The sequence below is a fragment of the Typopeltis vanoorti genome, chromosome 1 (genome assembly GCF_054136105.1).
Source record: "Typopeltis vanoorti isolate ZY-2024b chromosome 1, IOZ_Tvanoo_1.0, whole genome shotgun sequence".
Lineage (NCBI taxonomy): Eukaryota > Metazoa > Arthropoda > Arachnida > Uropygi > Thelyphonidae > Typopeltis > Typopeltis vanoorti.
Window position 1 is genome coordinate 163,796,119 of NC_143549.1, and position 15,948 is coordinate 163,812,066.

The following is a 15,948-nucleotide window of genomic DNA, read 5'->3' on the forward strand; positions in this document are numbered from 1 at the left end:
AATGTTAATTCAATTTTTTTAGTGTTTCACATCTTTGAATTAGTTGTAGTGTTACTGGTAAAATAAGTAAATCCTCTAACTCCGTTTTTATTCCTCAATGGTAGTAACAAAACTTTTTTATACCTAACTTTTGAAACTTAATGTGCACTCTTAGCCATCGCTGATAGTTGAGTTCACTCACGGCTACTGATTATAAAGCACTGGGATGAGAGTATAGCAGACATCTACATCATACTGTAATTCTAACTTTTATTATTGTCTGAAATAGTGAATTCCATGGTACTGTTTTCAGAGTTGCAAGGTTGTAAACCTGAGCTTCTGGGATGGAAAAATCCTACTCTCCTGTGGGAATGAGGGACTAACTTGGGCTGAAAAAAAAAAAGGTCCTATCAGTAACTACTGGAATTGAATCTATAGCAGTAATCTTTCTTCTGTCCATCTGGCAGTATTAAGAAATCCCACCAAAGGGCCTCCACAGGTACTAATATCATTGTATCTATTAAGAAAAAACAAGAAAAGGGCAAGATCACTTGTCTATGAAAAATGATTTGCTTGATCAAACTCCACATCATTAAACTGAAAAACAGAAAACAGATCCAACTACCTTCGTAAATATTACAATAATTAGTAGTTTGTGATGCACACTCTGATTCTCTTTAGCTAACCACTCGGCCTGGCTGGCCGAGTGGTTAGTATATCTGCTCTCCAGTCAAAGGGCTGCGAGTTCAAATCCCACCATGGGCATGGATGTTTTTGATTGTCTGTAGAAATAGTAGTGGTGGTGGTCGGCAGTAGGTGGTTGGTATAGTTGCAGTCAGTTGGTGGATTGAGTGGTGGAGACAGAGTTGTAGAGCAGGTGCCTTCCCTCAATGAGTCTTTGGACTCTCTGGACGTGTCAAATAATAATTAACAAATAATATTCAAACTTATTTATTCATATTTTCTCTTTATTCTTTCCTTTAAAAAAAAAAAAAAAAAAAAAAAAAAAAAAACTTCTATCCCATAAAAAATTTGGCCTCTGGTCTCCTTGTTGGAAACACTGGCCTAAAGTATTTTTAATAATTTTCTCTGATTTTAATCTATTCCAAAACATTAATAAGACCATTTTGTTTATGTAATTATTGTAATATATACAAGAAAAAAAAAACTTGTGTAGCCTTATGTCACACTGTTTAAGACAATAATATAGTGTTCCACAAGACTAGTGTTCTCAGCTCAGTGGAAGTGACACGTGCATCTTCTGTGTTAGGCCACCTGAAGATTGACTTCAGTTCAAGTCTAGTGGCTGACTGGAGGAACTTTTTCGAAGCCTTTCTTCAACTGGTTTCCAAGTTAGTCAATCTCTGGCATGCGCAAGCAAGTATTTTCTCCCAGAAAAACGAGTTTTTTTGTCCTATAAACTCAAGAATAATGACCATAGGGCCCACACTAATTCAGACAAGAACATATCTTGTTAGAGTTAGGTATCAAGAGATGGCAGCACTTGTTTGCCCATCTCTTCACTGGTTGTCACTTATAATTAGTGATGGGCCACTATCTCCGATTGGTTACTGGTAGAGATTGAACTGCCCACTCAGTCTCTGAAAGCTAGATAGAGTTAAAAGGTCTAACCTACTCCCTATAATAAGGGAATAAAGGGTGTTAGATGATTTATTTTTATATATATAGTGTTACAGATCATGAGATGGTAGCACTTGTCTGCTATTCTCTCTCTCTGGGTGCCAATTAAAGTCACTAATAGTCTTGAATCAGCTATTCTGTGATTGGCTAAGGGTTGATAGCTGCACCCTTGTCTTCAAAAGGTAGGTGGCCTCACTCTCTCTCTTTGGGGAATAAAATAATAAATCTGTGTCAGCAGATTTATTTATTTTATACATTTTTTATTTTTGTAATATGCATATCAAAATGTATTAAATAAATATTTTAAAAAATGGCAGTGAACTACTTCTCATCACAGCAAATATCATTGCTAACCAGCCTAACCAATGTGAAACCACCCAACTTACAGTACCAAAAGTTTGGATAAAAAAAAAAAAGTTTCACATTTGCTCTTGAAAAAATAGTTTCCAGATTATCTGAAACTTTTAGGCTCACAGAACCCAATACTAATGTAGTTTTACAACTTTTCATGGCTGGGATTCACACATTTTATATAGATATATATGTATATATATTTCTTTCTTTCTTTCTCCTTTTTTTTGCACAAGTGTTTATGGCATATAAAGGATGGCTGAAAAGAATACTTTTAAAATCTGAATTTTGTTAGTGAGAAATGATGTCAGCATTTTTTTCAATAAAAAAAATTAACTTTTTTTGCAGTTTTTTTTTTTTAACATTGCTCAGTCCAGTTAATCTGCATGTGGCAGATGGTCATTAATTTTCTCCATTCATCCCGAATGGAGACCCCATATAACAAGCAAAACACGTCAGCTATTTAAGCATGATTTTTAGTGAAGATACCAAATTAAATATGGAAACAGACAGCAGAATTAGCAAAGCCAGTATGGTAGGAAGTCAACTGAATAAATTTAATCAAAAACACTAAACTAGCTGGCATATATACAAGGCAGTATTCAAACCAATTTTAACTTATGGATCTGAGAGTGGGTTATAAATAAAACACTTGATCAAAGACTGGAGACCACAGATATGAGAGTTCTCAGAAGATTTAGGGAAGTGAACAGATGGCATCAATGGTAGATGTACTCCTCTAATAGGAGTGTAATGAAACAAAAGTATATACAGACATACTAATATTTGGGTAATTAAGATGCCATTAGGATTTTTCAGATTTATATATACAGTATATTTAATATATAGAAAAAAAAACTAAGTCTTTTAGCTATTAATCATGATAAGGTAAGGCCTGGTCACATTTGTGCTACAGTCACAAATAACTTCTATACATACTATGAGCCAGCTCCCCATAAGTGAATGATAGTCCATCACATCAAAAGATATAAAAAGAAAATCATTGGCTAACACCCATACATAACATTGGTAAGATTCCAGTAAAAATAAACATTACCTGCTTCAGTTTTTCTAGCTGTGATTTAAGTTCTACACTTTCTTCTTTAAGTTGCACGTATTCATGTTGTAAAACACATAACCTGAAAAAAAAAAAAAAAAGCTATATCTCTGAACAAGTGACCTCCAGTAATATTTTAAATCTATGAGAATATTTTAGCAGCTGAACAGATTGTTTGAGTAAACACAAAATCGATTTTGAAAGATTATTTTGATTATGGATATAAGTGCATCAGTATATGAATGGCACGAAAGCAAAATACTAAAAAAAAAAAAATTATACAGTATTATTATTTACTCTTTCTGATATACTTGCTGGTTAGATTAGAAGGAGAAATGGTCACAGAAAGGGAAGGAAACAGAATTTATACAGCAGCTTAGAGATAATTACCTGGGGCAGCACATTAAATGAGAAGCATTTGGCAGGGGGGGGGAGTGTGTAATCTGTTGAGAGCAGCAGAAATGCTGTCAGTAATCATAGAAGTTGCACTTATCAGAGTGATTATCTGAGAGAAATCAGGAATGCAGAATTTTCAGTTAAGGTTGTTGTTGTGAATTACAGGCAAAGCAATTAAAGCTATAAGGCCAGTTAGTGAAGAGATGTGTGTGTGGAATTACAAAACAGATGATTATGACAAGCTGAGGAGCCAGCCTGGGGAAATACCATGCCATGCCATGATCTGGAGGGAAATGATGTTAGCAATATGTGTTCATAGCAAAATCAAAAACAGCATTACAAAATATGGTTGCAATACTATAAAGTCAGAATTATGGCTTAATATATTAAATACAGCTAAAAACCAAGTATTATGGTAATAAGCAAAAAAAAAAAAAAAAAAAAAAAAAAAAAAAAAAAAAAAAAACCAGCAACAAAAAACACAAATTTAAGAGTGTCAATGAGATTCATTCAAAATGTAAAGGCTTATTTACTAAAATAAAGAGCCAAAAAGCTTCAGTTCAGTAATGCAAACTTATATAAGTGGATATTAGATCCAGCATTATTTCAAATGCCGAATGTAGAAACTATCGTAAAAATAAATTGATCAGAGAGCTTATGAGAATACACTCACCAGCATTCAAGAGTTGCCTTAGTGCAGACTACTTAGAAAACAAACGCTGCCCAAGTGTCTATATATTCACTTTCTATTAGTCCATTCTGATAAGGTTTTACTGGTTTGACAGCTGTTTCGAACTGGTTGGTTTTCTTCAGAGATCAGGCAGAAACCTTAAGAGAGCAAAAACTCTCATTCAGTACTAAGAAATTTGAAATGCCGGACAGATGTATTTTTCGTAAGCGAACTCTCGGTTAGTGTGCAAATACTTTTTACGCACTGAAAAATATATAGACACTTGGGCAGTGTTTATGTTTTCTAAGTAGTCCGTGCTAAGGAAATTCATGAATGCCAATGAGCGTATTCCCATAAGCTCTCTGGTCGACTTTTTTTTTTTTTTTTTTAAACGAAAGTTTCATAGTTTCTACATTCAGTTTTGAAATAATGCTGGAGCTAATATCCACTTTACTTATATAGTAAAGGCTTATAATTATTTAGGAATAATGATTACAGAAGATGGTACAACAATTATGGAAAAGGCAGCAGTGGCAATAAAGAAGTGTATGCCAGCAACACTGAAGGTCTCAACTCTCAGATAGATTTTCCCTGGCCTTTTTGCAGTGGATATGATGCAACAATTGTTTTATATATGCACCCAAAAAATTAAAGATTTATGGAGTGTTAGATTAAATGATAAAAAAGAACATATTATAGTATGTGAGGGCATTCCAAAAATGAGAACAATGTTACAAGAAAAATGAAGAGTCAGGTTAAATGTATGGAGAAGGAAATTGAACATTTAAAGAAGAGAAAAACGGATGTAAATGACAAGAAGGTTAATAAGAAGCAAGTATCTAAAGATGATAGTGTGGCAAAAAATGACATGCATAAGACAGATCCAGGTGGCAGTACAATAAAACCGATATCAAAGGCTTTAGCAGTGGTAGCAGTAGTAGGCACAAACAACTTGAAGAGAGACAAGAATGTGGAAAGGGATTTAAAGAAGTTCTTGCAGGAGGTGAAGGATAATAATGTCACTGGGAAAGTGGTCAGTTTGTTGCCCAGATATGACAGTAGTGAACCGAAGAGGAGAGCAATGATATTGAATGACAAATGGCTAAGTTGCATCAGGCATTTGTGAATGTATGAAATAAATTCCAAGGGAAGCTAGAATGATTCAAAGCAGATGGAAGGCATTTGAATGGATTTGGTATTGGTCATGTGGAGCAATTGTTTACTACAAGTACACAGGGTTCATATGAAATTAGTACCACTAAGAGTCAGAGAGAGGATGAGAAGCAGGTTGTGGAAGGACAGGAAGAGGATGGATACAGAAGGCAAGGAAGTGATTATAGCAGGACAAGAATATGAATGAAAATCAGAGTTAGGGAATGATGAGAAGAAAGAGAGTGACGGTATTGATGGGATGGTCCCAAAGAGTGGAGAATTGTTATGCTTGTATACAAATATCAGAACTAAAGGGGGCTAAATTTGTAGCATTGACTTAATCAGTACACCCAAAGATAACTGGAATAAATGAAACTTGGTTGATTGAGCATGATATACTGTGAGGACTTGAAATGGTAGGATACAGAATTTCCCTAAAGGATAGGAAGGTGAAGAGAGGAGGTGGATATTATCAATTATAGTAGAAGAATTGTGTCCTGCAAGAGTGGAAGTGGAAAAAGTAGTATGTGTGAAGATTTAGAAGCTGTTTGGTCTGAAGTTGAGATCAATAGACTAGTATATCTAATAGGATGCTGTTCTTATTATTATTGTATGGGCACCTCCATGGAGTCCAAAGGCTCATCACGGGAGACGAAACTATCTACACAATCTATCATACCTCTTTCTGACCCTCTAGCCAAGTGCTGAAACATTTCATCTGCATCAATCCAATAAAACCCTTTAAGCAACTTAAATATTTATCATATCCCCTCTTTTTCTCCTATCAACCAACTTCTGCAATCCACATACACAGTCAATCTATCCTCATAGGTAACATTCCACAGACCACTCACCACCTTGGTTATTCACCATTCACCTCTAAATCTTCTCCAGTGCTTCCTCATCCCCAAAAAACCTGGGAGAACAGACCTCAGGAAAATAATCCAGAGGTGGACATATCATCATTATCAAATTCCTGCCATGTACCCACAAGGGGTGTACAGGATATAATAGTACTACATGAAAAAATTATATCATTACTAACTTCCTGTCTACAATTTTCCTCCAAATCAGTCTGTTATTTGTCACGACTCCAACATTATCAGATTTTATATTTCTCTCGTCTAAGGCACTTTGTACCGTATCAATCCACCTATATCGTGGTCTTCCTCTGGGTCGTTTTTCTGCCAACCTGGCAGAGAACACTTGTTTTGCAAATCTTTCCTCGCCCATTCTGTTTAGGTGACCATACCACCTGAGATTAGCTCTGCTAACGCATTCCTGGATGCTGACAATGTCAAGTTCTTTTCTAATATCCTCATTTTTAATACGATATTGCCATTGATGCCATCTGTTCACGTCTATAATCTTTCTCAGGACTCTCATATCTGCGGTCTCTAGTCTTTGGTCAAGTGTTTTACTTCTGACCCAGCTCTCAGATCCATAAGTTAAAACTAGTTTGAACACTGTCTTGTATACAGCTAATTTAGTGTTCTGACTAATTTCTCTCTTATTCCATATGAATTTATTCAATTGACTTCCCACCATACCAGCTTTGCTGATTCTGTTGTCTATTTCTATATTTAATTTACCATCTTCAGTAAAAATCGTGCCTCAGTAGCTGAAATGTTTTACTTGTTCCACAGGATCTCCATTTACAACACAGTTGACATTTTCAATGATTCTGCCTATTTTCATTGTCTTTGTCTTTTTATTGCTAACCTTCATACCATATCTATTACAACAGCTATTCAATTTAGTCAGAGAATCTTGCAGACTTGTAGCGGATTTATTTAGAAGTATAACATCATCTGCATAAAGCAAAGAGCTGACATTAACATCTCCAATTTTGATATCATGTTTAATACCACTTTCCTTCATAATGTGATCCATATGGATAATGAATAACAGAGGGGATAATGTACATCCTTGTCTCACACCAGATTTAACATTAAACCATCTTCCTGTACTTCCTTCAATTCTAACTGCTGATTTACAACTCATATAAAGACTAAGTATTGCTTGATATAATGCCCCATTGACACCATATAACTGCAGCGTATTGAATAGCTTCTCTCTCTTGGCACCTTATCATATGCCTTTTCCAAATCGAGAAAACTTAAATACAGATCTTTGTTATATTCCCATGCTTTCTCGGCTATTTGTCGTAAAGTGAAGATCTGATCCTGACAGCCTCTGTTTGGCCTGAATACAGCTTGTTCTTTAATAAGCTTTTCTTCCACAATTCTTCTCGACCGTTTCTCAAGTATACTTGCATAGATCTTGCCAGGAACACTCAGTAGGGAAATACCTCTGTAATTCTCACATGCAGTTTTATTTCCCTTTTTATATATGGGTACTATGAGAGCTCTACTCCAATCATCGGGAATTCGTCCCTCTGTCCAGGCTTTCTGAACTATGCAGTGCAGCCACTGTAAGACTTTTATACCACCATACTTCAGCATTTCTGGTTGAATATCAACTCCTGCTGCCTTTCCACATTTCAAACCTTTGATGGCTTTTTCGACTTCAAGTATGGATATGTATTCCTGACTGCATGCCTGGTCAGTGTTCTTTACCACTGTGCTGTCATCACTACTTGTTTCATTTAGCAGTTTTTCAAAGTAATTACTCCATACTTCAAGGATATCTTTTTCTCCTGTTTTCATGTCACCTTTATCATCTCTAACTCCTTTTACAGCACTCTTTCCTCCATTCCTAAGCTTCTTCAACAACCTCCAGAATATTTTGCCACCTTCTTGATATTTATTTTCTATATTCTTGCCAAAGTCTTCCCCTGATTTATTTTAGCTAGTTTTACACAGTGTTTAGCATTCTTGCATTTGTCTCTATATTCTCTATGAGCACAAGCTGACTTATTTGCCAGGAACTTTTGATATGCTTTCTTCTTTTCCTTCACTGCCTCTTTAACTTCCTGTGTCCACCAGGGAGTTCTGATTTTTTTATCCTTGCAGACAACCTCACCACATGCCTCTCTGGCAGAATCAATCAATGTTTTCTTTAGAGTTTGCCACTGAATCTCCAAGGTTTGATTCCTGTTCTCAAACACCTTCATTTTTTCTTCAATAATCTTTGTGTATTTTAGTCTACAGTTCACATCTGAGAGCTGCTCAACTTTTATTCGCTTTAAAACTTTCTTACATGTTATTTTTTACAATATGAAATTCAATTTTATCCTTCTCAAGACTAAACACTTCCAATTTCAAATCCTCTGTACACTTTAGTGTCCTGCACCAGGGAGAAAACATCACTATCAACAATAACATAGTCAATGAGACTTTTCTTATTCCTAGCCTCTTCTCTCCATGTGAATTTGTGTACATTTTTATGTTGGAACATGGTGTTAGTAATAACCATGTCCATGTCCTGAGCAGAAATCCAACAGATATTTGCCATTATTATTAGCTTTGCTCTTTTCTCCAAATTTTCCCAAAATATTTTTGTATGTCTCACAATGATTTCCTACTCTACTATTTAGATCCCCAACAACAAGGACCAACTTTTCCTTTTTCATTGTGTCAATTGCTTTTTTTCTAAATCATCAAAAAATTCCTCCACTTCTACCTTAGTAGAACCCTCTGTGGGACCATAGGCACAAATAAGTCTCATTGTCCAGTTCCCCATTCTCATATTTGCCCACATTACTCTACTTGAGACTGACTGCCATTCAAGAAGATTAGCCTCGTATTTTGTGTTGAATACTATGGCTACTCCTTCTTTTCCTTGATTGTCATTGCCTGAATATAACATTTTGTATTTATTGCTCAGAAAGATCTCACCAGTTTTAGGCTTTTTTGTTTCAGTCACCCCTATTATGTCGATCTGGTACTTATCTAATTCCTCAGCTAGCTCCATTTCTTTGCCATTCAGGCTTCTTACGTTGATAGTACCGATTTTTAACTCTGGTGATGTTGAGTTGGGGTTTGTTTTCAGATTTGTGGACATATCAAGGCCTTATAAAGAAGAAGAAGAACACTAACAAGAAGATATACATTCCTTATATCTTCTTGTTAGTGTTTTTTAATAGCCAATTAATCTTATTGGCAACCTTGGCAATATGTCCCCTAAAATCTCTAGCTTCATCTATTTCCTGGAGTACAGTTCCATCAATTTGGTACAATCAGCTTGTAATTTACTTATCCTAAAATGCAAAGCTTTACATTTTTCCACATTAAACTGACACCTATTATCTTTTGTTCATACTGACAGCCTTTTGAAATTATCCTGCAAGCTCTCCACATTGCCTTAACTATTACTCTACCTAATTTTGCTTCATCAGCAAAAAACTGACTGTTTCCATTCAGGTTATTTCTTATATCATTTATGTACAAATTAAACAGCAGTGGTACCAGCACTGAACCATGTGGCACACCACTAGTCACCTGTTTTTGTCTCGATTCTGTCCCTCCATATCTACTTTTTGATATCTGTCCAGCAGTCACCCTCTTATCCACATAACAGTGTCATATCCCCATTTGTTCTAATTTGCATAATAGAGTTCCATGTAGTATTGTGTCAAATGGCTTTCCAAAATCAAGCAAAATCATCGTGTAGCCATTTCCTTTATCCAACTCAGCTGTTATTCCATTATAAAAAGTTAGTAAAATACTATGGCATGACTAACCCTTTTTATTTTTATCTACTCATAATTGAATTCTCTTTTTGATGAATTTTTCCAGTATTTTTACCACCACTCCTGAGATACTGATTAGTATATAATTTGTACTGCATCTTAGAACCTCCCTTATGCAAGGTAATTATTTTGCCCTCTTTCCACTTCCTTAGTATACTTTACCAGAGCTGAGACTTAAATTAAAGAGCCTAACCAGAGACATTGGCAGTTCCCTTGCACATTCTCTCAAACCCAAGCTGATATATCATCTAATCACACAGCTGTGTTTACATTGAGATTCTGCAATATCCTAACAACCTCCAATTCATCCACCTCTATTCCCACAGTATCTGTCACATATGTTACAGTGGTAACTTCATTTGGATGATTCTAACAGATAAGCTTAGGTGTTGACGGTTATTCATGACTTCTTTTTAACGGTATTAACAAGACCACACAATTTCATCAAATAGATATTTTATTAACTGCTTATATTTCGCTGAATTTCAACTCGGCATCGTCAGAGCACAACACACTTGTACATGCGACAGTGAGTGAATGAAACAATGCAATTGCAATGGACAAAAGATCTAAAGTCCTATTTTTTTGGGCCCTCTAATGGGGGGGGAAAGAGCTATGTGGGAGTTTCTCTTGAGTTAACAGTCCCCCAAATTTTTGGCAAATTAATGCAACCATATTTGTTGAGGTTGGAAGAATTCTTCAAAGCCATTGCTGACTCAAAAAATAATCTTTCAGATCTGTAAAGACTCCTAAATAGCGCATTCATTTTCCTCCATCTAATCCTGTGTGAAGGAGTGTCCAAAGCATGGTCTGCCAGTCCTGACTTGCCATAGTAATAGTAGCCAATGTACTTTTCATGTTCTTCCAGGTAGATGTTAACTGATCTTCCTGTTTGGTCATAATAGGCCAAGTCACAGTCAGAGGGAACTTCATACATTCCAGGGTGTGCTAAATGGTGAAGTTTATCCTTAGGCAAGCAGATGAGAGTTGCTAGTTTGACATGAGGTTTGAAAGTAGTGTGAAGGCCATATTTCATCAATACTTTGGCTATCTTTTATGATGTACCTCTGACATAGGGAATAGAAATGGTCACATTGTGTTTTTGTTGTGTATTAGGGGAGGGCAGAATAATGGGCCTATGTAGTATTTTATCTATTTTGTAGGGATAGTTAGAACAAATGGCTCTGGTTCTGTGTGCAAGTGTTTTTAAAATGCCATACTTTTGGAGTGGATGATGATGTGATTGTTTATGTAGGTATCTTCCTGTATGTGTAGGCTTTCTGTAAATGGAAAAAGATAGTGATCCATCTGAAAGGCGGGTGACTAATGTGTCAAGAAATGGTAAACAGTTATTCGATTCTTTTTCTACTGTGAAGTGGATTATGGGATGTTGGCTGTTTAGGTAGGTGTACGCACCAAAGTGTCTTGTCCATGGGGCCAGATGGCAAACACGTCATCTATATAGTGTAACCATAATTGTGGCTTGTATGTAGCTGTGGTAAGTACTTTGTTTTCAAAGTGTTCCATGTAAAAATTTGCTAACGAGGGGGGGGGGCCCATAGCAGTACCATTGATCTGTTTGTAGAATTTTCCTCTCCATGTAAAATAACCTGCATTCATAGTAAATTTAAATAATTCAAAAATATTCAGGTGAAATTTAGACTTGATTAAATCAAGAGTGTCTATAAGTGGTACATTGGTAATAAAGAGGTGACATCAAAACAAACATCATGTCTGAATTTTTTAAGATAAGATTTTTAACCAGTGTTTTAAAATGGACTGAATTTTTTACAAAAGTAGAGGAGTTGCCAGTAAGGGGGGCAAGCGACTTGGCTAAATGCTGGGCCAGTTTATATGTGGGACTTTCTATACTATTGACTATGGGGTGTAGGGGGATATTAGTTTTGTGAATTTTTGGTAATCCATAAATACGGGGTGGTTTAACATGAATTGGTATTATTTTCCTGATGATTTTTCTTTGGGCCATGACATCACTTTTTTCAGTAATTTTCGGACTTTTTTCCTTTAAGACATTGTGGGGGGTCTCGATATATAATTTGATACGGTGGAACCATGACATCTTGCATTTTTTATACTCTTCTTGATTCATGATAATCATTGCATTTCCTTCATCGGCTTCTGTAATAATAATATTTTTATTCTTATATAACTTTTTAGGGCAATTATTTGATTATGTGGCATATTGCTTTTTTGGAGGTTTAGCCTTGTTTAGAATACTTGCTATATCTAGTCGCACGTTATTGGCCATTAACGGCGTAAGATCGCGGATACCCCATTCATTTTGGACGATATAACCTTGCAAAGTAGTCGCTCACTCAGTAACTCAATTAAGGTTACCTATCCATAACCAAGGTTATGGATAGCTCTTCTGATACTATGACCAGATCCAATTACTCCCCCCCCCCCAGTCCCTCTCCATCACATGCTGGGGAATGTGGAGATTCTGAAATGTTTAGACAAATTAGCTGGGTAAGTAAAAGAAAGAAGATAATCATAATGGAACATGTTAATTATATGAATCTAGATTAGAAAGAAGAAATAGTGTATAGTAATAAGAAGTGTGAATTTGTTACTTTCTGCATGATAACTATCTAAAGCAGCAGTATATGATGGAAGCAACACAAGGTTTATTGGTGTTAGATTTGGTGATATCCTTACAGGATGTGGATGTAAATGCCACCTTTTGCTGAAAATGATAATGAACTACTGGTTTAGAAGATAGTCAAACAGGAAAAAGTTATTGAGAAGGTCTATATGGGGTCAATACTTTGGGTTGATGAATTATGTATAAAAGATGTTGACAATGCATAGTAAATAAAAAGGCAGTATCTAACACAAACAATACATAACTGCATACCAAGAGTTAAGCGAATAAAATAGAAAAGGAGGAAGATGGATGAACAGTGAGATCCAGCAAACAGTGTTACAAAAGAAGGAAGAAGTACAAGATAGTTTGCAGTGAACAGATGCATGAAGAATATAAACTGAAGGCCATAAAAGTGAAAAGCATAATTAAAAAAGGAAAAGTAGAATATAAAAGGAAATTAGGCAGTCAGGTCAAAGTTAATCCAAGAGAATTTTTCTTCTAGTGGCAAACAAGAGGAAAAATAATTATGGCAGGTTGACACTGGTGGATAGTTATGGTAGCAGAGTAACCATAGCAAATGATATAGTGAATAGGAGTGTTGTTAGCTTGCTCCACTTTTGCAAGGGGTTGGCCGGTGTTATACCACTTTGCCCCAGTCCTGAAGATACTTTCAGGCACAAACTTTGTTTGCACACACTTGGATAAAGGATTAAACTAAATTTATTATATAGTGAAATTATTTAATGCACACTTCAGCAGTGTATGTCATAGTGGTGTGAATGATGCTGTGCAACATGGAGAAGTGAGGCAAGGATTAGGAGAATTAAAGGTAAAAGAATTAGAGGTGGGTGTAGCAAGTACTGCTTGGGTTAGACATCAATAAGGCTGTGGGAGAATGAATGACATATCACCATATTTTTAAAGAATATGAAAAAGAGTTAGCCATGTCCTTGATCTGGTTATTTAATGGAAGTCTTTCAGTGGGGAAGGTTCCTAAGGAGTGAAAAGAAGACAAAATAATACCTCTCCAAAAGCATGGTTTGAGAACAAAAGTTTCCAATTATAGACTGGTCTGCATATCTGCTGCTGTGATCAAAGTATTGAAAAAATTGGTTAGAAATAGAATACAGGATTGGATTAATGGACATAAGATTCTCTGTGATGGCCAGCATGAGTTTCTGAAGGGTAAGACTTGTTTTAGTCATCTACTTACATTATTATTATTATTCAGGCCTCCATGGAGTCAAAAGACTCATCGTGGGGGGGTCCCTCCTAGGAAATACAAAGTCTATCATACCATTCCTTAAACTCATTGACCGTTCTCATTCTCACCACTCTATCAGGCAATGCATTCCTGCATGGAATGCATTGCCTGATAGAGTGGTGAGAATGAGAACTCCTCACCCTCTTGCTCATAGTTTCCTTTCGTAAATTCCAGGGATGGCCTCTTGTCATCACTCCTTCCCGCTGTTCAACCGAGCGAAACAACTCCCGAGTGTTAACCCTGTAACCACCTCTCAACAGTTTAAATGTCTCAATCATATCGCCTCTCCTTCTATCCACCAAACATTCCCTCAGCCAATCCTCATAACTAACATTTTACAGTCCTGAAACCATCTTTGTTATCCACCTTTGTACCCTTTCCACAGTTAATTTATCCCCTTCAAATCCTGTAGACCAAATCTGAGAACAATAGTCTAAGTGTGGTCTGATCAGAGTCTTATACAAGGGAATGATAACTCTTATCTCTGCAGGTCAGTGTCCTCATTATTGCAGCAATCCTCTGTGTTATCATCACCACCTTTGCAATATGTTCCCTAAATTTCAGGTTTCTATCAATCATCAACAACAGATATCGTCTCCCCTACTTCCTCCAGTATAGGGATGGCACTCCTCCCATAGAGTATGCAGCGTCCCATCGATGCATCCCAAACCTCAAGACCTTACATTTTGCTGCATTAAACTGAAACCCCCATTCATTTGCCCATCTGTCTAGCTTATTCAAATCCTCTTGCAGGGCTACGACATCTGCACTATTACTAATAACCCTTCCCAGCTTCGCATCATCAGCAAACAAATGAATATTGATATAAAGGTTAAACAATATACGCCCCAGTTCTGAGCCCTGTTGGACAGCACTTTTAACTCTCTGCCTCCTTGAAACTGCCCTACCATACACAACTCTCTGATAACTATCAGACAGCCAATCCTGAATCCAGTAGACCAACCCAACATCCAAACCCATGTGCTGCAACTTAAATATCAGCTTATCATGTGGCACCCTGTCAAATGCCTTCGCTAAATCCAAGAAAATGGCAGTATATGCCTTTCCCTCATCTACTGCTCTTGTAACTTTATTATAAAAGGCTAACTTATTTCTAAAACAAGAGCGCCCTTTCACAAATCCATGTTGAATCTCACAGATAACATTACCCTCATCTGCCCAATGCTGTATACAGTCCCTCACTAATTTCTCCAAGATCTTAACCAAGTACTGATGACACACAGACTGGCCTATAATTAGACACTTCCAGTCTGCTACCACCCTTATGCAATAGCACTATCTTACCTTCCTTCCATTCCCTGGGCACCTTTCCTGCAGCCAGACTTTAATTGAAAAGCCAGGTCAAAGGAGCTATCAGTTCTTTAGCACATTCTCTCAAAACTCGTGGTGAAATACCATCCAGTTTCACAGCTTTACTGACATCCAGAGTACTCAGTACGTGTACCTTTAAACCTCGAACCTGCCCTATCCCTCTAGTATTAAAATTTACTCCTCCAGGATGAAATATTCCAATAAAGTGTTCATTGAACAATTCCACTATGTCCTCTGCAACAGTCATTCTATTCCCATTTTTATCCCACAATGTCATTATTCCAGTCATTTTTCCTTCTACTGGCCATATAGCTAAAAAATTCCCTAGGATTTTCTTTGGATCTTAGGATCAATCTCTTCTCATATTCTAGTTTTGCTTTCCTTAACATACTAGTCACTCTCCTGGCCTGTATCTTATATTCTTCATGCATCTTCTCTTCACCTGTCTCCTTATATCTCTTCCATTACCTCTTTTTCACATGCAGTTCTTGTTTAATATTGTTTGTCATCCACTTTACTCCAAATTGTGTCCTCTTCTTCATTTGTGGAATGCTTACTACTCCTGCTAACAAATATTTCTTCACAATTTCCCAAGTACTAATGATATCCCTCACTCTCTCTCTCTCTCCTCTAACACTTTCTCTCTATGCTACCCTACTTATCTGCCTTCCTGACATCACTCTATCCCTGGTTCCAGTGCTCCCTTGCATTCCCCTCATTCCCTCTCTTCCACTATTCCTATTCTCTCCTGTTCTATCATTCCCATATCTCTCTCTCATTTCCTCTCTTCCACTTAACCTATTCTCTCACATTCAAGACCCAAGGAACTATATTCAGCATTGCA

The 15,948-nt window shown here is 36.6% G+C and overlaps 1 protein-coding gene across 4 annotated transcripts in view; it reads right to left on the reverse strand.

The window, feature by feature from the left end:
- Positions 1 to 15,948, reverse strand: part of LOC150110596 (rab11 family-interacting protein 4A-like) — a 249,791-nt gene that overhangs the window by 45,529 nt on the left and 188,314 nt on the right. For all 4 annotated transcript variants that reach the window (XM_090395061.1, XM_090395062.1, XM_090395063.1 and 1 more), the window contains one exon: positions 3,029 to 3,110. In XM_090395061.1, coding sequence (XP_090251187.1) covers positions 3,029 to 3,110 — 82 coding nt within the window. The remainder of the gene's footprint in view (positions 1 to 3,028; positions 3,111 to 15,948) is intronic.